The 26,784-nt window shown below is 39.0% G+C and overlaps 1 protein-coding gene across 1 annotated transcript in view; it reads right to left on the bottom strand.

Moving 5' to 3' along the window:
• Positions 1-2,499, bottom strand: part of LOC135712745 (proton-coupled amino acid transporter-like protein pathetic) — a 35,485-nt gene extending 32,986 nt beyond the window's left edge. The window contains exons 1-2 of the mRNA XM_065235791.1: positions 2,367-2,499; positions 1,801-1,925 (exon numbers count right to left, since the gene is read on the bottom strand). Of these exons, the coding sequence (XP_065091863.1) occupies positions 1,801-1,874 (74 nt within the window). The 5' untranslated portion in view covers positions 1,875-1,925; positions 2,367-2,499. The remainder of the gene's footprint in view (positions 1-1,800; positions 1,926-2,366) is intronic.
• Between the last annotated feature and the right edge of the window lie 24,285 nt (positions 2,500-26,784).

The raw sequence follows: 26,784 nt of genomic DNA, 5'->3' as shown, positions 1-26,784 counted from the left end.
GGAAGTGAATTTAGAGCATTAAGCACGCAATAAGCCAATATGCGATTAGCTAATTGTTTAGCTTGAAATACGAAGAAGAAGTAGAAACATAAAAAGAGGAAGGAAAGAAGAATAAGAAGAAGTACGAGTGGTATGAACTAGAAATACTCAGAGGGAGGGATGGGCCGAGAAAACAAAATACAATTCGGCAGCAGGAATTTGTATTTAAATCATCTTGCAACCCTTGCTAGAAGCTAGCATTTCACAGGACTTTTCTTTTCGATTCATTATACATGCAAAATAATAATTGAGTGCATCGCAATATTTTGCACATTTCTTGGTGCCATTAATTAACTACTAAAGATCAATTCATCAATATAGTTTGAATTTTATTTTTGATCCTAAAACTAGTTGAATCTGTGAAACACATGAAAAATAAGGGTGTTTGAAATTCCATTTGATTACAATACTCTCAAATACGATCTAGTAAGGATAAGAATTTGCTTATCTCTTCTTCTAAGTATTTATAGTATGGACGATTCAGAATTTGTGTTGGTGCACTGACGAAAATTAGACTGGATTGCGATTGTGATTTTCCACCACCATGAACATTTTCGTGCAAAACATTTTTCAGATTATATTTTTATGGACCACTGAGATAATTTCCTTATCATTTCTCTACACATCGTTTGTTCTACGAGTTATGAATTTTTAACGTAAGTGATGTCCGTGAAAATCCGAAAACTTTAACTTAAATTTTCAGGGGAAAATTAGCCACCCTGATTTTCCTTCTCGATCATTCAACCATAAACTCTACTGGAAAAATTTTATGAAATTCTGAGACCCGTCGGCTCATTTCGTCCTCTAATTAAAAAAAATATTCTGAACTCAAATTTTAATCAGTGCATGAACCCTAATCAATCGGTGCACTTATGACAAATTCCATGAATGTTTTGAATAAAGAATCCCCCGAAAAGAAGGTGACAAGCTTATGGTTGTCCCTAATCACACACAACAAATCAGCTCAATTGGATGGAAGACAGAAATTGCGGTGGGTGGTCGGCACCACCCACCGAGCTATTCGTAGGATTCCTGTTCTTTAATGACATCAATTCAATCTTATCACAGAGGGCTACCGAGCTTTGTTCGACGTTTGTCAAGCAAAAAGATAATATTTCAACTGATTATTTGTTTGGAATTTCCCATTCTTCTTTCCACCCCGCTGAACTTTAATTCGGTTTTGACTCAAGCTCAGGAGCTTTACAGTTTGATTTTTACCGTGAGAGTGTAGAAGGCCTCTTAATCAAGGACCCTGGCATGCATCTACACAGAAAAAAATCTGAAATTTAACTATCGCGTAAAATCTCCCTTCGTTTAATTTTGAGCTATACTTGACATAAACAGCGGAATCGTTTACAAGCTTGCATACAATATTGCTAATTTATGCGATATTGCGGTAAAATTTACAAAAAATATCGCGTAAATTTATGCCAAATGTAGCATTAATTTTATGTGCGCAATATCTCGCAGAAATTTACATGGATTTTTCATACGGTGTAGTGTAAAAACTCGCGAAAAGGCGAGCGACCAGCTTCTGATTAATCTCAATGTAATGAATGAGCAGAAATGAATACTTGAACTTTACTAGCAAAAATAAACTCGAGTTCAAAGGGCACAATCTGATTGTATTTATATGATTCAACAGCGGTTGAGGATTGGGAAATTTTGCTTGAACAGATTTTTGCTAAGCAAGTGGCAAGAATCCTGATTATACACAAAACATGACAAATTTTCTAAAAACTTCTTAAAATGTGTACTCACGTGGAATTGAAATCACTGGCATCGAACTGCGGTGCCACAGGATCGGGATTTGGTTTCACTTTATCTTCAGCCATTTTTGTAGGGACTTTCTACTAACCGCTTATGCCACCAAGTTTTCCGTACGTCTGCAAGAGAGATGCAAGGGATTTTAACACTAATTAACACCTTGTTGATGGAGCTGTCCATCAATATAATGAAGTTTTACAAATTCATTATCACTTTTGATTGGTTTATCATGGCAGTTTTTGACGTTTTGGAACATAAACTGTTTGCAATTTAAAAAAAAATGAGAAATTAATCATAATAAAGTTTATTTCTGTATCACCTAAGGTCTACCGAATGGATGTGAAAACAACAGCAAAGCAAAATTGAATCAGTTTACTGGAATGGTTGTTTATCAAAAATCAATCAAACGAACATCCGGTATGACGTTTTACGATTTTCGGTTAGAACTGGAATTACAATGTTTTATTCATTCAGTTGTTTTCAAAATTTAACTGATGGTTAATTAATGTAAGTACAGCTCATAAATCCAGATAGCGCCCAATATTCTTCCAAGCAATCACCTTAATAAGAAAAGGAACAAGACCGCCTGTCCACACGAGTAGTTCGCGGGTTCTACTCGTCAACACCGGAAAGGAATTCGACCGTACCGCACACGACAAGGTTCCGCGAACGACTGAGCGCAAATTTTGTCAATCGCTGACCATATCAAAACTTGTACACTCGCTTCCAGCCAGCAGGGACCTGATATGGGCCCCCCTCCGTTTCCTCCAATACGTGCCACGGGGGGTCGGGACTCCGCACCGACTATGAGTACTCAAACACAATGCACTGCACGAGGATCGCGCCGCCGTTGACTTTATCTGTATCGATAATAAGTATCGGTAGTTCCGTCTCTTTCTGCACTTAGTAGCTATTGGCTTTTGCTAACTATGTAGTAAGTGGCATCGCATAAATAATGCCAATTGAACAATCTAGGTGTAAGAATGTCTCAGTTCTAATCTCGATTGGTACGCTGCGAGCGGTGATGGGGGGTAGATCTGGATTAAAGTTTTAAACTAGGCAAACAGATACAGTGGAGGTACAATTGTCAAGTGTGTCTATTTTGAAATTGCACGAGTGGGTTTGCCATGGGCTTTACAAGTATTTTTTTTATAGATTACATAGTTGATACATGATGCACATCATACATGACGGGAATTTAGCAGGAAAGCAGTCATAGAACTTTTGTTTTAAATTTCAGACGTGAAGTTTTTGTAGTTTAAAAGATCCTTGTTTTGGTGGTTGTAAACATCCTCAAATTAATTGATATTCAAAAACGAGCTTCATTATTTTTGAAAATTGTTATAGCAAAGTTAATTTCAAGCATTTAGTTGAGAAAACATTTTTCCTATCTCTAAACGTTCTCATTTTAAAGTAATTTTTCAGAATTGATCATATGTGCGGCCGACCATCTCACATCCATGCGCCCCCTTTAAGGAGCGACTACAATTGAAATTTTGCATTTTACACACAATTTACTTCCCTTTAGCCTAGGAAACTAGGGTGCGAGTAAAACTTGTCTGCAATCAGCTCACCATAAAACTTTTAAAACACTAATATAAATGCTGCGATGCTTTATGTCAGACGCTTTGGTCGTCGAACTTGGCAGCGCAAAAAAATACGTTATTTACCTAAAACTAGTCCTGATGAAGATCTAACTCCCTGGATTGAAACGTTGACGATGATAAAACTGTAATCAGCAAAAGAAAAAAATATGTACACCCTAGATTTTTTTTAAATTCCCTGTAAATCTAAATCTGAAGTTAATGGAAGTGTTCTAAAGATCTCTAATCTTCAATAAAATTCTCTATACATCCCAGAATTTCTCAGACTTTTAAAAGGTTTCAGCTCTTTTCCTGATGTTAATTGAACTGCCTTAGAATTCTTCGGTAAATGCTGATATGCTCTCGTAATTTACCTGAAGTTTTTGAAGCATACTTTCTTGTAGGCCATGGATTTTTTTTAATCTAAAAAAATCCCTGAACTTCCAAACATGGGAAAATTTATTTACTCGCGCGAGCATCACAGAAACAAAATAACTATCCTCACCTACAAACTGTTTCCTGAACGAGTGTAAATTCTTCCAATCAAGTGACTCTCCCGGTAGAATTGGAACCAGAGATAGAAATTCTCACTCAGCTGCATGATAAGCATTTCCTCACTCAAGCTACTTTTCGGTGAGTTGTGAACCGTTCACATTTTCATCTCTCCTTTTTCACGGATAATTCATTATCCTCTCTCATACATAATCTGAAAATATCTCTCTTCAAAACCCCACGAAAATACTTTTTCATCACCCCATTTGGCTCTGAAAACTACCAAGAGCGAAAAAAATACCACCCCAAATTGTTCGGCTCCAACCCAATGTGATATAAACAGTTGAGGCTTGGGAATTCGCCGTCTCTTTTGTTCTTTCGCTTATTAAATGGTTGACGGAGTGTGACATCATACTGTGTTATCAATTTAAACAGCGGCAGAACGAAAGGGACAACGGTTTCACATATCCTCACCTGTTTGCATTTCATTGGTTTCAACCAGTCCGGCAGATTTTTAAATTATTTCCTTTTAATACCTTCTGTCAAATCATAAGGGTCATCCATAAATGACGATTCAATTTTCTTACCAATTTTAGACCTTCTCCTCCCCCTTCGTGGCGTTTTTTTCTATACCTTATGCATGGTCCGTTACAAATGTTGAAACCCCCTCTCCATTGCTCCTCAGATTCTACGTAATTTATGGATGTGCCCTAACTGTTGTTTTGGTTCTTAATTTCGGATCATCGTTTGCGTGCGGAGAGTGAATTTTCTGGTGTTTGAAAGAAGTGAAAAATCATTATCAGCATCAAGAATTCACTGAAAACGAAACGATTTATCTGCCGCTCATGCTCTCCGAAAAAAATAAATCGCTGTTGCTTTTCTCGCGAAAACTACTGTGAGCGTAATATTCTCTCGCTTCTCACATTCTCTTCTATTTCTCCAAGCAGGTGAAAAATGACGTTTCTCTTCTCAAGTAGGCGAAGAATTTCCCGCCGAATTTTATGCATGGGGTGGGACATAAAGTATCTTTTGCGCAGAATATGTAAAAAAAAGGAGGGATTTCAAATGTTAAAGTAAATGCATATATAGAGGTACCAGACATGTTTTGTAGTTTCAGGTACTCTATTTTGAAATCTGTGAAAGGAAAATCACAAATCGAGTGTCAACAAAATACATAGTATGTTGAGTGATTGAGGTCGTGAGAGCAAATTTTCTCTCTCAAATTTGAATTTTTTTGCTCTCTGAGAACTGGTAAGTAAAACAGGTAAAACTATATGGGGAAAATTCGTTTTTATTTAATTGTAGCTTGTTTAACCATAATTTTCGGGAAAAAACTGAACGACAAAGTCTCTGATTAATTTATTTAGGTTGTCGTTCACTTTCTTTCACCTGAATATGCACCGAAAGCGAATTATTCCCATTTCTCTCAATTTCTATATGGGGATTTTTATCACTTTCTACCAGCGGAACAGCGCCATCTCTGTGGAAAATGGTTGAACAAAATGATTAATTGTTGCTTGTTAGGTGTGAAGGAGTGGACTAGCAACCACCTTCCTACTGCTGCTATTGCTGTTCACCACGCCGTCCGAAGCGAAAATGAGCTAATGTCATACAGCAGCGCTCTTTTATATCTTTTCAGGTTAAAGCAGAATGATGTGCAACCAAGTGGTATAAAAGCTACAAATACTCCTCCCATTATGAGTAGTTTACTATCAAGTAGCGACGCTGGCTCTTTTCTTTTTGCGTACACGGAAAATGAGAACGACCCAAATTTGAGTTTAGTTCACTCATAATCGCCGAAAGTAAATTTGTCTCATGGTTTCCTGTGGAAAACCTGAAAAGCCTGCCAGAAAGTGAGGAAATTGACGAACATTTTATTCAGTCTCGGAGTAGTACCAATAGACTGAGTGAATCCAATCTTTACTTTTCTAAAATTCGGGAATTTTTCCCTGGAAAATCCTGGAAAAACCTGGGAAAACATGAGGCAAATTTACTCATCGCTGAGATCCTGCACTTTATTTCTTATTTCTGAGATAACTAAACTCAAATTTGGGTTGATCTCATTTGCCGTGATATCACCTTGAAAGATATTGGCGCCGGTGGTTAGCGTGATTACCTCTCAACCCAGCAGGCCTGGGTTAAATCTCAGTCGGCGCCACCGGCATGTTCTAAGTCATACATCTCTGATCACGCCTTCCTTCGGGAAGTAAAGCCGTTGGTCCCCGGTTTAGTTTGTTGGGTCGATTGGTAGGGTCCAGGTGTGGGAGCTGCCTCCCTGGCGTCGGTAGCATCGGAGCTCAGTACGGAAAACAAATCTCGCGTCATTTTTCAATAGGTCCTATCTACATTGATCGATTCTCTTCATCGACACTCTCTTTCGTAAATAAGTCGGCTTCACAAATGTTTCCTGCCGTCTTCGTCGAATTTGATGCTAGATTGTTGCTTCTTCCATCGAAAATATCCGGCCGTGGCGATTCAAAGTTGATCAAGGTTGATCAAAATAATTTGTACCCCTGCTTCCAGTTTGATTACATGAGCATTTTGTGTGATCGTTGGTTCTGAATATGGACAAACAGGCAGATGAATTCTATTCCTACTCTTTACTGTAATAAGCTTGGTGGCCCTGAAAAGAGCCGTTTTGTTGCCAAAGTTGGTGATGATTTAACCTCCGAAACCAAACAGAGTGCGTCTCTGTCACTTCAAAACGTAGATGACATCCATGGCCGCTTACGCTTGGCGTGTTTAGTGTAGGTGACAGCATCGCGGATCTCATTTTTCAGGAACACCTTCCGCACACCTCGTAAATCAAACCGGAGATACGTCAGACACCGCCACGGCGAGCCAGACAACGGATGGTGGTTATCTTGAAGAATTTGTGTTTGGTGCTGAATATGGCAATGAGTGTGCAAAATATTACGCAATTCCATCCTCCCTATTCGCACGCGCCCGAGGATCGACTTGTTTCGTCTACTTACTACTCTCTGACGACTGTGCTGGGGAAGCAGCATATGCATGTAGGTAATTGGTGGATTTGTTAGTTAATTCGACGCTTTTGGACAATGCTGGACATTAAACAGTTTTTCAATAGTTTCTTTTTGAACATGAACATTCGGATGCGTAGCCATATTTCTGATCGATTGGTGATAAAATTATTGAAATTGGACCAGGGGCAGCTGCGTTATTAACGTTCAAAATCTTTCTTAATTTGTTACATGTTCCATTTTCGGTTTTCACAAAGTGTACCCCCATATAGAAATCAAAGACGTAGTCCTACGTCAAAATATAACTGAACTTGATGAAAATTTTCTCAGCTATAACTTTGTTGAAGACCACTTTTAGATCTTCTTCTTCTTCGTCTTCTTTCCTTTATTTAACGTCGGTCTCTGTTCCGCAATCTAGTGCCAATCACCGACGGACATCGATTGCCATCCATTAACGGCGATCGAATGTGCAGGAAGGCAGCTTCCACACCTGCGTAGGATATCGCACCCATTCATCAACACACATGGGCCGGGACCAACGGTTTTACTACCCTTCCGAAGGAAGACGTGACCAGAACAATCCCACTTTTAGATCAAATGTAAGGAACAAAAATTATTAATGATTCAAGTTACTGGTGTCTTATGATTATGCTCAATCAACTGCTCAGCAGGCAACATTGGTGTTTATGGGGCGTAGAATAGAGGACAAAAGTCATGGCTACTATGTCACCCTGCAGAATACAGTGTTTGCCCAGACAACAGTTGCTTAAATTTGTCATAAGATTATCAATCTCTTATACCCTGGACAGACTATGGCTTATATCATGTAATATAGGCTGTCTTGCAATGAGCACTCATACATCTAGTTTTCACTGGAAATCCTATGTATGAGTGCTCATTGCAAGACAGCCTATATTACATGATATAAGCCATAGTCTGTCCAAGGTATTAAACAATTAATAATTATTTTATATGACGTTTGGCTGAAAAACAATTTTCTGCAAAGTTGTAGCTAATAAAAATTCCCATAAGAAAGCAATAGAACATGTTACCACTACAATATGGAAAAAGGCTAGAAGACAATGAACAAAAAGTTTGGTTTTCCCATAGTAATTTCCATATAAACTTCAAATGGTTTGTGCCCCGTCAGTTTCTTATCAAATGAGTTTAAACTTTCGGAGGCTAATCAGGACCCGATTTGGAACCATTTAAATACTGTGGAGCGAAAATTTCAAATTTTGCATCAGTCTACTGTATAAGCATATGAATTAAAAAAAAATCTTTGAAAAGTCTCTGAGTCCACTGACCTTTAAATCAATGCATGACATCAAAGGGGCATCAAGTCTCCCCCAATTTTTTCAAAATGCGTTTTTAGACATCCTTTTGAAAAAATCTACTTAAGGGAATTTATAAATTTATAGCTTTTCGAGTATTTATAAACTTACAAAAGATATTTCCCGGTGAACCTTGCCAAGTTTCGATTTTTCGCTGAGATATATCAAAAATCAAAACAGGGTATCAAGTGTGTTCATTCTCCCCTACTGTCATTACATTTTTTATAAGAAACATGAACATAGGCTGTAAAAATCTATTCTTTACATTTAATGCACATGCCATTTGTTTTAGGTGAAGGCCCTCATTAGTATTAATATTTAATGTGGACTCACTGAGCAATAAACTGAAAGAATTAGCTTAGACCAACGATCTAGGGAGAATTTGCCGTTTCGTTGCTCCTTGTGTTGCGTCTTTCTCTTCGTTTCGGCTGACTTGTTTTTCAGTTGTGATATTGTGGGAGGTACATACCTAACATTATATATCACTGAGTTCATCATCAAAAACGGAAGACTTTGTTCAGAGGAAAAAGCCAAACAACATATAGGGAACGTGTACCAGTCATGGTTCCACGTTCCTATTATGGTGTGTTTCAATTACGGCTTACGGGATTTCCATCCCATGTGTCATAATTAAAAACTACATCAAATTGCATAACGGAAAAAATGCTGTAGAAAATTACCCATTGGGTATTTTCTCTTGAAAATTTGGGTAGTAGTAGTTTAGAGTGTATTGTTTACACTGAATTTTTATCGCTGTCAGTTTTTCGAAAGTTGGAAAAATGCCGTCACCCGAAAAGCAACGTCGTGAATTGATTTTGCGCAAGCGCCTGGAAAATCCTCAACTCTCTCATCGGGACATCGGAAAACAACTCGGAATCGTGCAGTCAACGGTGAGTCGTGTGATTAAACGTTACAACGAAACTCTGAGCATCGAACGGAAGGAGAAATGCGGCCAGAATGGATGTTCTATTAGTGATCAGGATCACAAGCGTGTCGTGGAAGCGTTTAAGCGGAATCCCTATGCTTCGGTCAGGGTGGGTGTCAGAGGGTGTACGGTATTCTGCAAATATAAAGCTTTGAAGCCATATATTAGCCGTTTATTAGCAAGGTTACCAAGGTGCACAATTAAAATTAATTACGCCGCGGTACCATCCTAACATTTCACATCAACATGCTTGCTAAGTTTCGTCTCGAGGTTCATGGCCTTGCGAATTCTACCAGCGCTGCGCTATAGAGGTAACTCTAAGACAAGAAGGTCCCGAAATAACGTGCTCAACTTTTTGGCTCAGCTCTGGTACTCTCTTCGGTCCCAAGATAATCGATTCACCCCTCGAAACATGGGAAAATCCACTAACTCCTCATTTTATCTGTCAAACTTTCATAGCGAATCAAAACAAACATTGTGTAGTAGTAGAATTGTGACTAGAATGGGGTGCGTTAATCGTTTGCTTGGGACCAATAGGCTAGTCAAGTAGTGAGCCAATTTAAAATCGTTAGTTTCGTATTGATTGTTGGCTGCGCTACCTTTTAAACATCGTATGATCCGTTTCAGTGCTGCTCAATTAGGTTCTTGTGCAGCATAGTATACAAGAACTGTGGGTAATGCCGGAACTGTGAGTAGGTCCGGCATCCCATCCCTTTAGCTAGAAAACCAAGAGGGAATCAACTCTGCACACTTTGCCGAAACACAGTATGACACTCTGATCAGCACGTTTAGGTACACATTAATACGTATGACACGAACAATATTATATAAAACGGCACGGCAACACTGCTAAGGTTTGTTTACTCCAAATGAACATATCCGTCAATACTGGTGTAATAGTGATGAATTATAAAAGTTTATCGAGAAGTACCAAGCTTGGTGCCCTTTTTAAAATTGAAGAGGCATGGAATGAGGTAAGTATTGTCAAAAGTTCTGCTCGATTGAAAACTATTAAATATAACATACAAACTCAACTTTTAGGCGAAACAGTTGGAGCTGGAGTTTGGCCAAATATATCTGCACATCAAGCATATTAAGAACACAAACATTAGAGTCTGAATAAGACAGAGCTCTACACCGGGGGAATCGGGAGGGCCCCACCAGACAGAGATGTCCCAACAGCCGAAAAAAACACTAAACTTTAAAATAAATACAATGCAGCATCTTTTAAAAAGCGCATTACTGCCGTCAGTGTGGAGGGATCATCACCCAGCATGTCGCGTATGCTATTTTGTAGCCCGTGGAGTTTCCGCAGGTTCTGATACTGAGGGCATACGCATAGAATACGCTCCATTGAGGCTGGGATTCTACAACCGACGCAAGTCCTGTGGAACGGCGTTCCACCGAAATTGTGTGAGATCTTGCTGTGACTGTGACCGGTCCTCAAACGCGACGCTATCTTCTGATCCCACTGATTCAACGGTTCTGTCCACTTCATCGTCGTCCCTTTGATCCGTCTGATGGAGAGGGAGCGGTTTTGGGCACACTCCGCGTCCAAAGCTTCCCATACTTTGTAACCGTTGGTCCCAATTTTGTAGCTTGTAGACTTCTCTACAAGCATCCCAATGTCTATTAGCCTGCCTGCCAGTGAGAACCTAAAACCTTAATCCAGCCCTGTAATATATCGGATAGCCTTACTGGCGGTTGCATCCTTAGCTGTCACTTAAAATGCGTAGAGCCGTCGGATTATTTTAATAGCATTTGTTACGTAACACCTACTTGTCGTTTATTGACAGCGGTTTGAGCCGGGACGCTAACCCGTCCTGTAATAGTCGACGTTTGGAATGGTTGACAACTGTCACGAAGTGACAAGTTGTCAAAGTTTGGATCTTCGGTTTTGCAATCGAAATAAAAAAAGGTGATTCAAGGCCGAGAATTTTCTTTCTGTCCGAGACTACCAAAGAGAGTAGGAGTGCGCGCCGTGGTTCAGTTTAATTATTCCTTGTGAAATTTCGGAACACTGCAAATAAAATTCACGTAATATTCACCTGAAAAGGTACGTAGATATTTTCCATCGAACTTTTCAGGTGAATATTACGTGTTTTGGAATATTTTTTTTTTCAAATGTGTCATATGAAAATCAAGTGATTTTCACGTAAATTTTATCGGACGTACCGATGGACGTCAAATTGGCTTCACTTAAAAGTTACGTGATTTTCTTCCGGGAATACTCTCAAGGCTTGGAATTTTGGGTGATATTATTGTTGCTCTATGTGCCTCCGTTGCTGACCAAGGCACTTATAATCGCTGCTTTCTGTATAAAAAACGGAAATTTGCAATGGGTTATTTATTGGTTTATTGTAAAATCATAAAATTTAGACACTTACATTTCTGTTTCGCCAGGAAATGATAAGCTAGAAGAGCACATCATAATTCCAATTTACGTCCGCTTGTTGTAAGCACTCCTGTAGGTGTTTGTATGAGCTTGTGAGGAGCTTAAATAATCCGATTCCACACTCTACAATTCATAGTACAATGAATTACAGAATATTCAATTATAAATTAATTACACTTACGCCCAAAAACTTCAAAAAGACCGTCTGGTAATCCCAAATCACCTAACAACAACAACAACGAACTCACACTTCTTTCTGTCGTCATTTTGAACGATAATTTTCACACCAAGAGATCACGTACAATTTACGTGAATTTCACTTAACATTCACCAGTATGACACTTGACTTCGACCAGTCAATCTAATGGAATTTATTACCATGTCATTGAATTTCATATGCATTAGGTGCTTCTTATTGGATTGCTATTTTTGAGAAGTTACCTGAATTTTCAGGTGAAATTTACGTTCCTTATTGGTTCAGTGAAGTGCTTTATTGGAAGTTAACATTCACGCTTAAAAGTAACAGATAATTATATAGAAATAGTACGGTTAATGTATATAGTACGGTTAGTATCGAGTTTGTGCAAGAACCAAAGGAAAGAAAATTATTAAAACTAATTATGTATTTATCAAAAGCTTATATAGGAGATATATAATAGGAGTTAAAGTTTGAAGCCGTCCCCACCTGTCAATAAGTCGGAATTATAAGAAAAAGTAAAAATGCACAAAATTTGTGGTAAATCAGAGAGAGACGAGACAAAATAAGGTGTATTAATTATCCGGGTCAGATCCGTGATCGGGCCTTTTCTTGTTCGAGCCCGGGGTCCAATTCCCGGTAGAATTTTGTTTAATTCCCAGCGAGTCCCAGCAGTGTGCTTCGCACAGTCCGCCACCATCCCGTACGCCATCTTGAGAGCGTGGCATCAGCTTGGACCGTCAAACCCACCATCATTCTATACGCCATTTTGGAAGCGTGGTTCATCTAGGAAAGCCTAACACGCCACCATCCCTTAGGCCATCTGGAAAAGGTATTTTCGTACCGGGCACAATATCAGTCACCCAGCACTGTTCCTGTAGCCATCCTTGGATGTGGCCAAAGCACATTGATTGCAGTTACCAAACCGGTACCTCGGGACCAGGTTCGGCACTTCGCTAGACCCTAGCGACGCCAGTACAAACACGTCGGTTTGTCTATGCGTGTCGGAGTTGACACAAGGAGTTTCATGATCTGGTGTGCCACGGTCACCAACCCGTTTGCCGAGAATTCCACCAAGATTCAACAAATTTCCGTCGGAGGGCCCTCCCACCGTTTCAATTGGATTCCCTGGTGCCGCTGTACGTTACCACCACTGCCACCTGCAGACCAAAAGCGCAAGTACACCTTAAATGAAAATGTCTCTCTCTCTCTCTATCTCTATCAACTGTCCCTTCAGGGCTCAATAAAATACCCAGCATGTAAACCGAATTTTGGTAGTTGAACTTTCTTTCAGAAGAATTCCCTGAATCTCTTTCTTTCATATTACGATTTCCGTGCCCACACAGGGGCATCCAGGCCTCACTCTTAGTAGTCCACTCGAAGAGGCTCATATTTGCATCATCTTCTCCTTACTTGAATCAATTGGCTGTTAGTCCGCCATTCATCCGGAACCGTTACTGGGGAAAAGGGGGCTCCTGCTAAGGTGAGTGACAAAAGAAAGTTTGTGTAACAGTGCTATTAGATAAACGACCGTGTTCTGCATAACCCTAACCAAACTTTCCTATCTGAGCAGCCAGTAGGCTATAACTTTGCTCACGATCCAGCGCTTGACATCGTGTAACGGTACTTCGTAGGTATAGCGAGGGGCAGATGGTTTTGCCCCACCCGGAAAGTCAGCCTGGTATTCCGCAGTACCCCGGAACCCATCAGAATACCGTGTTTGGTGGCGCGGACTTCATCGTTGCCTGTAGCCAGGGATGAGTTGGGGCCTTGGATTTCAGGGCTTGTTTGTCGCTGTACGAATCCGTGGGACCAGGATCGGTCGGTCCGAGGGCGTTGGAGCAGTGATAAAGATGGCAGCAGCTTCAGCAGAGAAGGCAGAACATTGCGGCCGTAAGCTGCAGCTGGCTGGTGTGATGTTTCTGGCAAGACCGATAGATGTGAGATGCTTATTCTAGTAATCACTTCGAAACTTCAAGTGCACAAATATCAGCTTCCAGGACACGTGAAACTGTTACTCCACGTTCACTGCACTGCAGCACACGTGGATAAAGTACTAGGCACAGATTGAGTACCCCTTGTAGAAAACAGTTTTTGAACAATTATTTAAACAAACGTCATTCGGAGGAGTAGGCTGCTCGTTTTGTCCGTTGGTCAAACCCAGGCCCAAAATGCGATTTTTAGTTCCTCATCGAGATCACTATTATCTGAGAAGTTTTGCGAGAGCTGCATCTCATTTCATCTAGATCTACATATGTCCCTACATGGGGCCCTTGACGTTCCATCATTCGTCCTATCCAGTCCTGTGGTCGTAAAATAATAACAGGTTAGTCGCATTTTTTCTCAAGAGCAGATAATGTAAACAGGCCAATAGTGTTGGATGTCGTGTGCTGTAATCGCCCAATGATGCCCTAGGGGGATTTTCGCTAGTGGGTTTTTCAAGTTGTCAACTCTAATGACAATAGTTAGCTTTGTTTGTTGACCGCCGACCGAAACAGTCCATCGTCTGCACAGACGAAATCTGTGCAGATCGTGCGCGCTCGCTTACAGACTGGCATTTGGTGCAATAAAATTTCGTGTGCTAATTAATTTAAATTACTGTATACATATATGTAAAGACATGTTTTATCTGGTGATTAAAATTACCTAGTAACTACTCTAAAATTCCAAATATGTTATCTCCTCAATTCCTTGTGGAATCATTCCGAATTCCTTGTTATGTTCTTTATCTCCTGTTAGCATTTTATGAAATTTCGTTTGATATTATTTAAAATCTTCCTTGGAGTTCTTTGAAGTTCCCTTTTGACTGAGAATGACACTTGGAATACTCTAGGTGATGCTAACTAGAGAGGGTCTAGACCCTCTCTAGTGCTAACTAACGATGGGGTCATTACAATCTAATTGGATTGCACTGTTTTACCATGTAATTGGTTTGTACTGTACTTTAAACGTCAAGTGGGTATATTTACTACACTTTTTTTTTCCATCCGTGGTGGTGTAAAAGGAGCTTCTTATCAAATATTTGTTCTGTGCGCATGCTCCCATATTATTGGAAGAGTGAACAACTTTCTTATTACGACAGGCACCGTCATTGGCAGAAGCACATGAGCGTTGGTTTCGAATGATGAACAGTAGGTCCAGCACCATAAAGGGAAAAGTCCAAAACCGTAAAGTATTTTCCATTGTTTGATTGAAGCCGTATCAATCTTATCGGTTGATAGCGGCTTTCTGAGCTATTCATCTGTTGAATACGTTCGAATCAGTTTTTCACATTGCTCAATTTACTGTTTACACGGGATTTAGATATCTCAGGTTGATTATTTTCGGGACGCAATTGCCGTAGCAATGTAATCAGTTCAGCGCAATCTCAGTGGATTGATTGAGCGGAAGTGTGTACGCAGAGACTCAATAGGCAATCAATATAGCTTATAGATTTTCCAATTGTGATTGATATGTCCTATCTCACTATAGAACAGAAGTCGAATCTTGATTTCATAACATTGATGACTTTGTGATTCTTAATCTATCGCAATCCTCATATGAAGCAAATTAATAGGATAAGTTCTTCGTTCACTCGAGTTAGAACCCGACAGACTAAACTTCTCACTCACTCATATATACAGATACCTACAGCTGTTTAAATGGTAACCGAGTATGTGCAAAGGAGAGCCACAAAAACAATTCAGACCTGAGCGATATTGGCACGCGTGTATCGGCATCAGCAATCACCAGCCCAGCCCGCAGAAATCAGTTCAAGATCAATGGCACACATCATAGTCACAATCGCTATGCACACACCTACCCGCGCAACGTGTTTCTTGTCTAAGCTGAATAACATTATCAAGTTTTGTTTTGCTACGGAGGTACGGAGCAGGTTTTTGCTCGGAATGCACAACGACAATTCTTTCTCGTGCCGTTGAACAAAAATAGGCAAAAAATAGAAATGATTGACTTTCAACTCAAAGGTGTCCTCTTGGAACCTTGATCATGAACCCAAGATCACGCTTCAAACTTTTTGCAAGCTTGTTTGACAAAATTCGCAAACAAGGTATTCTTTTTTGATCACCCACTCGTTTGTAGGCAAAGGTCGTTTGCTATCTCCGTATGGCAAGTACCACTCTTCAAGCCATCCCATCTATAGGTGCTGGTAATGGCACATAGTTTTCAATGTACGATGCAATCGTACGATCCTCTGCTGCCAATCCCCATAATTACTTTGCTGAACTGAACCAGTTTTCGATATTTCTCACGAATCCTTCTGCGAGCTCCGCGGGACTATTTAGAACTGAGACTGGGGGGTTTCTCGGATCCGACGAGCCTCCAAAAATTGTACCACCGAATTTCATCCGTCGAAGTGACCAGTTTTGCCAAGTTCGCTTTCATCAAATGGCGCACCCAGTCTGAAACCGGTTGCACGAAAATTACAATTACAAAGCGGTACATTGCATGATTGGCCAATTATGTTTCGTGGGATCAATCCGGACGATGATGCACGGCAGCCGCTTCTGCACTGGCGGAAACGGTCAGGCGCAACTGGCTTGAACTGGTTTCGGGACAGAAGCTGATGATGAAATGGTCTCGACCCATGTCGAGTTGGTGTATGTAGGTAGATGTTCGTATTGATAAAGATCGCCAGTCGGAGAGTTCTGCTTCGTCTTATGATGAGGATCGCTCAAATTACATTTGATTACGGTCATTATGTTCCTTTTGGACAAAAGGGAACTGCGGTAGGTTTATGAATGGAAACATTTGCACGACGAGAATACAGTCCGATATCTACTGCGAGGATGCAATTCGAAAATCCATAAGTAGAGAATTGTGAGCAACATCTTATGGGCAAACCTTTTTGGTACATCCCGCTCTAAGAGGGGAGGGGAGGTATAGATTTATATGACAAGTAAGGTTGTCAGTATATCGGGTATGTTTTCTGAGAATAGGTTTTCAATAATTATTGCCATCTGTTGAGCGTACTGCTCATCACAGTGTACTCAACATATGATGGCAGTGTTTTAGCGACAAAGTTTTACAGTGATACATATTAAATGTGTTATGTTTGTTTGTAAGTGGTTGTAGTATTACTAATTCTCGTTGATATTTTTAAATGGAAAAAGTTCACTAAATTTTCCATTATAAAAATTGCATTGATCGATTTACTCTTTTGTTGAAAAATCAACTGCAAAAACATTCACTGTCGTGTTTTATTTTGTGGACGCTAGATAAGAACCTCATTTATCAAAATATGTGTCTAAGATCCCGAAAAATTCATTTACATAGCAGTGATTTTTAAATGAGAAATTTGATGAACATAATCGATCAAACCAGATAAGACCTTGTTCATCTTGAAATGTCTAATAGAATAGACAATGTCATTTGAGAACATTGATCATTCACTAATACCAACAATCAATACGAAACTAACGATTTTAAATTGGCTCACCACTTTAGTAGCCTATTGGTCCCAAGCAAACGATTAACGTACCCTATTCTAGTTGAAATTCTATTACTACACTATGTTTGTTTTGATTCGCTATGAAAGTTTGACAGATAACATCAGGGGTGTGTGGATTCATGCAGAACATGCAGGGGTGAGTGAAATAGCTTGGGACTGCTTGGGACCGTTGTTCTGGTACTGAGTGAGCCAAAAATAATAATGATTTTCTTCGGGACCTACTAGTCTTAGAGTTACCTCTATGCTAATACCATAAGAGGTAACTCTAAGACCAACAGGTCCCGAAGAAACGTGCTCAACTTTTTGGCTCAGCTCTGGTACTATCTTCGGTCCCAAGCTAATCGATGTACCCCTCGAAACATAGGAAAAACCAATAACCCCTTATTTCCTGTCAAACTTTCATAGCGAATCAAAACAAACATAGTGTAGTACTAGAATTTCGACAAAAAATGGGGCACGTTAATCGTTTGCTTGGGACCAATAGGCTAGTCAAGTAGTGAGCCAATTTAAAATCGATAATTTCGTATTGATTGTTGCTAATTCTTTCCTTGATTTAACGTCGGTCTCTGTTGCGCAATCTAGTGCCAATCACCGACGGACATCGATTGCTATCCATCGACGGCAATCGAATGTGCAGGAAGACAGCTTCGACACATGCGTAAGGTATCGCACCCATTCAACACACATGGGCCGGGACCAACGGCTTTACTTCCCTTCGGAAGGAAGACGTTACCAGAGAGTTTTATGCCTAAGAAGACTTAATGTTAGTGGCACCGGTGGTGTAGTGGTAATCGTGATTACCTCTCACCCTAGCTGGCCTGGGTTCAATCCCAGTCGGCGCCGCCGCGGTGTGCTGAGGCATAATATCTCTGATCACGCCTTCCTTCGGAAAGGAAGTGAAGCCGTTGGTCCCCGGTTCATGAGTTGATGAGTCGATAGGTCGGGTCCAGGTGTGGGAGCTGCCTCCCTGGCGTCAGTAGCATTGATGCTCAGCACGGAAAACAAGATCGACAGAAAAAAGTTTTTTGTTTGCTGTTGTCTGATGACGGTTAAGACCATGTTTGGCCCATCTTACCAAAAATCAACTTTAAAGTAATTGTTTGCATTTGTCACATGGGTCCTTTTCACATGTTGCTATAGATACTAGCTTCCTCCATCAGCTTGAGCTTGAGTTTGAGCTTGATTGACCGCCCACGGTTGCTACTCTGTTACTGCCAGATCAGCTGTAATTACACAGAGAACCAATAGACGATGCTTGGGACTAGCAATCATCCTCAATGTGTAGAAAATGGTGATCTTAAATTAGGCAATACCAGCGCCGGCCGTGCCCGAACACAGGTCAAGAAAGGAATGGGAAGGATTGTGTTGACATGACACTCGCTTTGATGGAAGCCAAAAAACCTCTGCACTTCCAGGAGGAACCACTGGGATGTTGGATAAGAGGGTTGGGTTTGCAGCAGGGTTCGTTTTGGTAAACGATAAGCTGAATTGATGTCCTAACGATCATATACCGCGAAGGAGCTTGGGACTAAACCCACGGTCTTCTGCTCAGTAAGCAAAAACGTTTGCCACTAGGCAGACGAGCACCTTTTTAATCACCGAGTTGCTGTTATTACCATGTAGTCATATTAGCAAATAAAACGATTGACGAATTTTGAATGTGGATGGGCCTGAGATTAGACTCATGATATTCTGCTCAGTAAGCAAAAACGGTTGCTCTAAGGCCACCGAGCCCCTCATATCACATAATACCGTTGCTCAAATTTGTGTATCCATTCAAACCCGGAATCAACGACAACAACGAGTTTCGCAAAATACACGATATTCAAGCGATTTTACCATAAATCTCTTTGATATGTAAGGACCTGGGACAGCGTTTTTCTGCTCAGTAAGCAGGCCACTGTAACCGACGATCTTTCAAATTCGAAAACTAAAAACTACGAAAAAGTACTTAGGCCTTCATTAAGTTCCACTTTCACGCGACGTTCAATGACAGGGTCCTATCCAGGATTACATCTGAAAAATCCAAATCTGGCCAACGCCCACCTAAACCTGTTCTAATCCACCTGAAATGACTAACGAATGGAAGACTTTGACTACCCAGCCATGCAATAGTCTCATTCCGTGCCTTATGGCAACTTGATGATTCTATTGCGCTCATCTTTTGGCACCACCCAGGGGAGACTTGGTCCTGTACCCAATGCTTAACTTATCTCCATTCCACTCAGCTACTCGCAATTTCTTGTGATATAGTGGGCGGAATATTATCATATGAGACAATTCAATGCAGGCGTCTTTCCAAATTTGGCAGATCGACAGGTAATCGGTGAGTTACCACGATAGTTGCTATTCAACAACTCGACAACGTCCCATCGTCAACGCCTGCTATGAGAATTTCGCATGCAGACGCCAACAAAATGAAATGAGCTATCGATCAACTACATACCCTGGTTATCGCCTGGAAGAGGGAAGGGCCTTCTTTTGAGCTGAAACATCCAGCAACTGCGCAAAACGATCGACCCATTCCATTTTTTCAAAAATTAAATCACTGCATAAAACGATACAGGTAGTTTAGATAAAAGAGGCTGAATTTATAAAGAGACGACACGCCACAATTGGAACAATCGATTATCTGTCAAAGTCATTAACTAATAAAATTCCACACATTTTTATTGACGAATTACCATGTGAAATTCCACATGATTTTCATGTGACCACACATAAACAGAATCCACCCAGAAGCACACATGAAATTTATGAGTCAACTGAATAGTATGTGTGGTTACGGGGGCCTCCCTTAGCTCAGTCGGTAAAGGCGCAGCTACAAAGCAAGACCATGCTGGAGGTGGCTGGGTTCGATTCCCGGTTCGGTCTAGAAATTTTTCGGGTTGGAAATTTTTTTACGTCAAACTATAGGTATTGTGGTCTTATTTAAAGCTATTGAATATTTTTGGAATCGGTCAACTGGTTCCGGAGATATGGCCGGAACAAGTTCCAGGGTATATGGAACATGGACCTAATTTTGACATGGAAAGAATAAAACCTATCATGCGACACTTCACATTACTTCCAAATTCGAAAACAAGATCAATAACCAAATTGAGTGCCTTGGACCACATTGGCCACTTCCGGGCATGTTCTGGGTGCTCCCGGGAAATTTACTGACTTAAAATGACAGAATATCAGAATTTAATTCCGGTTTTATAGTTTTTTTTTCTCCTAGGAGTTTTTTTTTTTTTATTATAATCACTTTAACGCTCTTGGGTCATTCGTGACTTGTCCGGGGGTGAGATTTGAACTCGTGACCTTGGCGTGAGAGGTATGGATGCTAACCACTACGCCGGGGTTGCCCCCTCTCCTAGGAGTTTTTTTTTTCGAAAATAAGTTTCAGTTAGCAAGTTTTAGTTTATTAACATTTTATTTCAAGTTAATTCACACACAGAAGGTGTATGGAAAGTGCTTAATGTAAATTCATATTACCAGATTCTTTCGGCGCTTTCGTGGTAGTTCGGAAATCGCTGACGATGGAACTCCTCCTTTAAATTTACGCCCAACTAGTGACGCAAGGTCTTTAACAGTTTCCAAGACTTTTTGGTAGTCTTGGGACTGCCAGAAGCAGCGCACATACAAACCCAATCCTCTAGCTGGTTCTCCAAATTAACACTCAACACTATTTCCCTTCCATATTTATTGCCATGGATTCCCTTAATTTTTGCGTGAAGTGTCGTTTTCGGAATATTGTACCTTTTCTGTGCCTGATACGCGGTAAGTGATTTATTTCTTACTAAAAGAACAGCCTCTTGAAGATTTTCGACCGTATAACACTTTTCTTTAGCCATTTTTTCAATCGAAGAAACTGACTGATCACTCTATTCGAATTTCGTTAATTATTCAAACATTTTAGTGAAACCAATGGATAAATGGCGTACTAACGTGTTGTTTACACCTTAAAGCAGTATTTTACTGCATGAAAATAAAAATAAATGTAAAATATATTCCCTTTTTGTATGTTTGAAAGTAAGGCATGATGACGAGCTAATGCGTGGAAAGTGAACTGTTTTGAAAACACATTGAAACTAAATTGTTTTGAAGTTTTTTCAATAAAACACCCATGCCAATTGAAGAAAAAGAGTTTTTTTTATGATAGTAAAGTGGTCTTTGAAAATAAAAAATTAGCGAAGATTGACTAAACTAGCGATTGAAAAAATAGGTCCAACCATCATCAGTTTTTGGATAGGTCCAACCAGAATCAATTACCCTATACTAATGCAAAAATGGTACCAGGCATCGAAAGTTCTCAATTAATAACTGTGGAAATGCATCTAGAATATAGATAGATTCCATAGATAAGCGGAGGCACAAAAAGTTGTTTCGGCAACCATGAAAAATAAATGATCTTACTGGCATCCGTGAAAAAAGTTCATGCCATCATAGAGCTCTTCGTTGTGCAGTTTTATTTTGTTTCGTGCGTAAAAGTTCAAAATGAAGTGCAAAGCAAATCTTTGCAACAATTTATCGAGGAATGGTTTCCTTTATCTTTCCTTCTTCCGTTGTCGACGAAATAAATCGGAATGTGGAGTGTGGAAAGCGTTTTGTGCTCATAATATTACAATACTTCTCCATCAAACAACACCATGATGACGTTATGCTCGTTTGGCTACACTAACTGACAGTTCGTTTGGCTACATTATACTTTTCCTCCGCTTATCTATGGAATCTATAGTACCTATCTATAATCTAGAACATTAAGTTGAGAGCACGCAATAATCTAATTTGCGATAAGCAATAAGCTTGAAATGCGAGGAAGAAGAAGAAGAAGAAGTGTGGTTACACATGGCTTTTATGTGAACACATATTATGTATGTGTCTGACACATAGATATCATTTGTTGATCACATTGCAAAAAATCATGTGTGGGACACATAAAAACAATCTTTGAAATTTTATCAGTGATAGGAAAAGTTATTCCAATCGAGCACAAGACCTATCAAATGTCGCCTCTTTACCCAATTTAGTCTCTTTATTCACAATAATCGTATTGTCAATACATTCTATATTGACTTCAATACATCGGTGTTGACAATATTTCTGTATCCACATCATCAATATTATCTATTGACGCATTTCGCGCCAAATCGTTTTCGGGACTGGCAGCACCCTCTCAGATTTCAATGAAACTTTCTGGATGTGTGGACCTTGACTAAATATGCCACTTTGCATACTTATTTTTTTTCCAAAATTTATCTAGACTAACATTTGAGAAGGGCCAAACTTTTTCTGCCGATTTTTTTCAAAAAATATTATGTAAAAATGACAACTCCTACAAAAATGTGTTGTATGGATGACTTTTAGGAAATCGACCAAGTTATCGAAAAAAAAATACTGGAAAAAATTCATTTGAGACCTACACTAAAAAAAATCGATTTTTAAAATTTAAAGTCGATTTAAAAAAATGGCCATGTTTGATTTGAATGAAACTTTGCCTCAACATAGGTAATTATGTTTACTACCAACCGTTCATACATCGCAAGATGGGCACTTTTAAGGAAAAAAAGTTTTTCTTACAAAAACTTTTTCATGTCTGAACTGATTTTTTTTTGATTTGCTATTTTCACACAAAACTAAACCAGTGAAGCTCAAAATCATCTCAGAATCCAATGAAGCTCAATTTGCGATTCAATTTTGTCTAATCAGCTCTTAAGTTCACTTTGATTAATAGAGAATTTCATATGAAAAGGGCTCATGATGCATTTCTCGCCAAATCGTATTTGGAATTGGCAGCACCCTCTCAGAGTTCAATAAAACTATTTGGACATGAGGACCTTGTCAAAAAATATCATTCCCTTATTCAGCAAAATTTGATAATATGTGAGAGAAAAAGACAAGATTTTTCATATATCATTTATTTATATATTTTCAATGTTTTAAACCTATTTTCATGCATGCTATTTTTTTCCATTTTCCAATCAAATATTTTTGGTTCATCTTCTGAATTAGAATACCTTTTTGCCGCTACTTTGTCACCAGTTATAGGCACAAAACTGTGGAATTTCTGTGTGCCAGATATTGTCTTTGTGCTGTTATATAGTTCTTCGAGTTCTTCTGACATTTCGATGTACTGTTCAGTGGATATGTACTCGAAACGTAGTTTTGTGATATTTTTATCTGTTTGTTCAACTGCCCAGTTATATAATTCTCGTGGAGTTGTTATGGTGTTTCCATAATCTCGAGCAAGACTAGCTCTCTTTGCCATTCGCCACCAATGGCATCACAGGGACCTTTTCCATGAGACGTTGCAAAAAAATGCCATTCTGCTTCTATAATCCATGCTTTGACTGAAATCTACACAGACTAGCAAAGTTTTTCTTATTTTTGTATTGTGATGCTGCCCCATCTGACATAAAAGTAATTTTAGAAAAATCTATCGATTATTTAATAAAATCTATCATTTTTGAGATGAACAACTGAACTGCAACTGTATCGTGAGTCATTACTTCTTATATGATAATGAAGCTAGCATTTTCAAGTTTATTGTCTTTCTTATAATAAACTTCAAATGGATGTATTGTTGCTTGAGAATTATTCCAGTGATATCCTTGAACAGCGTTTTGGATAATGAATGAATAATTTTCAGAAAAATCACAAATTGCTAGAAGTTTGCCTTCTTTTAATGATTCTTTTTTATTTCTCAGAAAAGATGACTATTGTTTGTAAATAAAGTCATGAGTTATAAGTTTGTTAATTTTATCAATGAGATACGGAACAAATTCATCAACAGGCTTGATAATCGTTCCCAAATTACAACGATCAGTATTCAGCCACTGTTGAAACACAACATCTTGTTTGTCATTTGATTCTAATAGCAAAATAAGTTCCTCTTCAATATGTTCATTGGAAACACACTTTTCGCAAGCACGGAAAAAGCAATCAGTTGTTCTAGTAGAAATATTACAAAGCATTTTTTCTATTATTGCATCTTGTGACATAATTCTTAAACTGTTGATCATTAATTTTACATTTTCATGAATTGTACAAATGCATACATTATGTATACCAGTAGAATCAAGCAAAATGCAATGTTTTGGTCGCAATTGTGTAAATACAGTGAAACCAATATTAATATCTTTATATTTATCAAAATCAAATCGTTGTTGATTCGAAAGAAGATCTCTATTTAAATTTTATCCATACCTAATTCTTTATGGATAATTTGAGCTATGAATTCTAAGTTGCTATAGGAGTATCGGATTTTGCCTCAGCAGTAGACAATATAATCAATTATAATATTTTCTAATGATATAAGCCCTTTTCATATGGAATTCTCGATTAATCCAAGTGATTAGTTGCTGATTAGACAAAATTTAATCACAAATGGAGCTTCATTGGGTTCTGAGATGATTTTGAGCTTCACTGGTTTAGTTTTGTGTAAAAATGGTACGTTAAAAAAATCAGTTCAGACATGAAAAAGTTTTTGTAAGAAAAACTTTTTTTCCTTAAAAGTGCCCATCTCGCGATGTTTCGACGGATGGTAGTAAACATAATTACATTACCTATCTTGAGGCAAAGTTTCATCCAAATCAAACATGGTAATTTTTTTAAATCGACTTTGAATTTTAAAAATCGATTTTTTTCAGTGTAGGTATCAAATGAAATTTTTTTCAGTATTTTTTTTTTTCAATAACTTGGGAAATTTCCTAAAAGTCATCCATACAACATATTTTTGTTGGAGTTTTCATTTTTCCATAATATTTTTTTGAAAAAAATCGGCAGAAAAAGTTTGGCCCTTCTCAAATGTTAGTCTAGATAAATTTTGGAAAAATTCAGTATGCAAAAGTGCTTATTTAGTCAAAGTCTACACATCCAGAAAATGTTATTGAAATCTGAGAGGGTGCTGCCAGCTTCGATTCGATTTGGCGCGAAATGCGTCTATTGTCAATAATTCCCCTTCGCGTCAATATATTTAAACGTGTGGGGTTCGCTTAAGAACATTGTGTTGTAGGTAAACGAATGTTTTGTAGTATTCTCAATCTTTGGGCTGTTTTATACAAATGATTTGTATTTATTTTGAGAAACATTCGTATCGAATGTGGGAATGTTTTGTAAAATATAAGAATGTTACGAACTAAATGATTTTGTGGAAACTAGCTGCGTATAAAGACCGAATTTATTTCGTTGCAAAAAAAAAAACGGATGAATTCGTGGCACAAACGAACGCCTTTGTTGTATAAACTAAATTTTAATTTCAGTGTAGATGGATATAGAAGCAAGAATAGCAGAAGACTTTGCATAGATTGATTCACTAGTGTGAGACTTTTAGAGCATCCGATGATGCATACATAATGTATTCGTAATCGTAGAACGGAATATTTTTAACTGCATCCTATTTACCGTTAACAATTTGGTCGACATTTCCATCTAAAAACGAAAAGTAACTATTGTATCATGTACAAATCCCCCCTAGGATGATCAAATTCCCCCGGTTGATAACTATTGCTCTAGAAAAACAACAGCACTGACATCTAATGGGAAATGAATGCAGAAGCTTGATAAAATGATTAATTAACTTGCATTCGTCTTCAGGAAGCGATATCTCCAACGGAACGACTTTTCCTAATCCGCTCAAACGAATGCTATAAACACCTTCAACTAGTGATAACTTGCTTACAACGAGGACGAGGAACATTCTAAATGGCAACTCAATCATCCTCTGATTGCTTTCTTCCTCCTGTTGGATGAGTAAGACGCTGAATGCTGAACGTTTCCAACATTTTAAGTACCTAGCTATAGTACGAGCCTCTTTCACTATAGCTCTTGCTCTTTCCATAATGCAATACCCGCTGGAAACTAATTGCCTTCTTCTCTCTAGTGTTGCGGCTTTGACTCGTCCTTGGCTGGTAACCGGTTCTAATGCCCGCCACCGCTGAATTAACTTAATTGAAAAATCAGCACGTGCACGCCCTATCAATGACCGTTCGCTTAAACGCAGCTGATTAGTAGGTGAAAATTGACTCGTTCGTATCAGCTGCTTCTGATCGGTTGGGGCAACATTTGTGAGAAAGTTAACTGCGTAGGAAGGTATTCTACGGTAGATTGCTATTTACAGTCAAAGTGAAATTGCGGGAATTCCATTGACAATTTGAAAGATTTAATTGTATGTGTTCTATTGATGTTTTTGGTTTTGCGTGTAATTTCCTCTCAACTCCAGTGAGATCAGCGGTACTCAATCCGAGGAGCTATCTAGTCCGAATGCGCGCACGTGTGCGAGAAAGAGATCAGTGCTTTGGGACTTGAAGCGAGATAAGTGTTCTACTGTGCATTTAACTTTACTGGGTACTTGGATTGGTAAGTGTGACGCCAAGCAGGTGGCGGAGGTTAGCTTTGGTGTACATAAATTACTGTCAATCAAGTTTGCTGACATAATTAAATGCAAATTATGCACGAAAGCCGCGTAAATTGCATACACGTTTGAGAAAAGCAGGCGGCGGTGTATTTGTTACATTGTGTTCGGTAGAGGCCTGTTTGCTGCCTTGCGAAGCCCTCGCAGATAAGAAAGATAAACTTTTACGCTGCCTAGTCTATGTTTTCAAGCGCTAATTGGTGGATCATGAGTTCTCGGCTGAAAT

This window comes from Ochlerotatus camptorhynchus, unplaced genomic scaffold (genome assembly GCF_037179485.1).
Source record: "Ochlerotatus camptorhynchus isolate MF236.1 unplaced genomic scaffold, CSIRO-AGI_Acam_v1.1 ptg000503l, whole genome shotgun sequence".
Classification (NCBI taxonomy): Eukaryota; Metazoa; Arthropoda; class Insecta; order Diptera; family Culicidae; genus Ochlerotatus; species Ochlerotatus camptorhynchus.
Note: the sequence above shows the minus strand (reverse complement) of the source record. Positions and strands in the feature narration are given on the sequence as shown.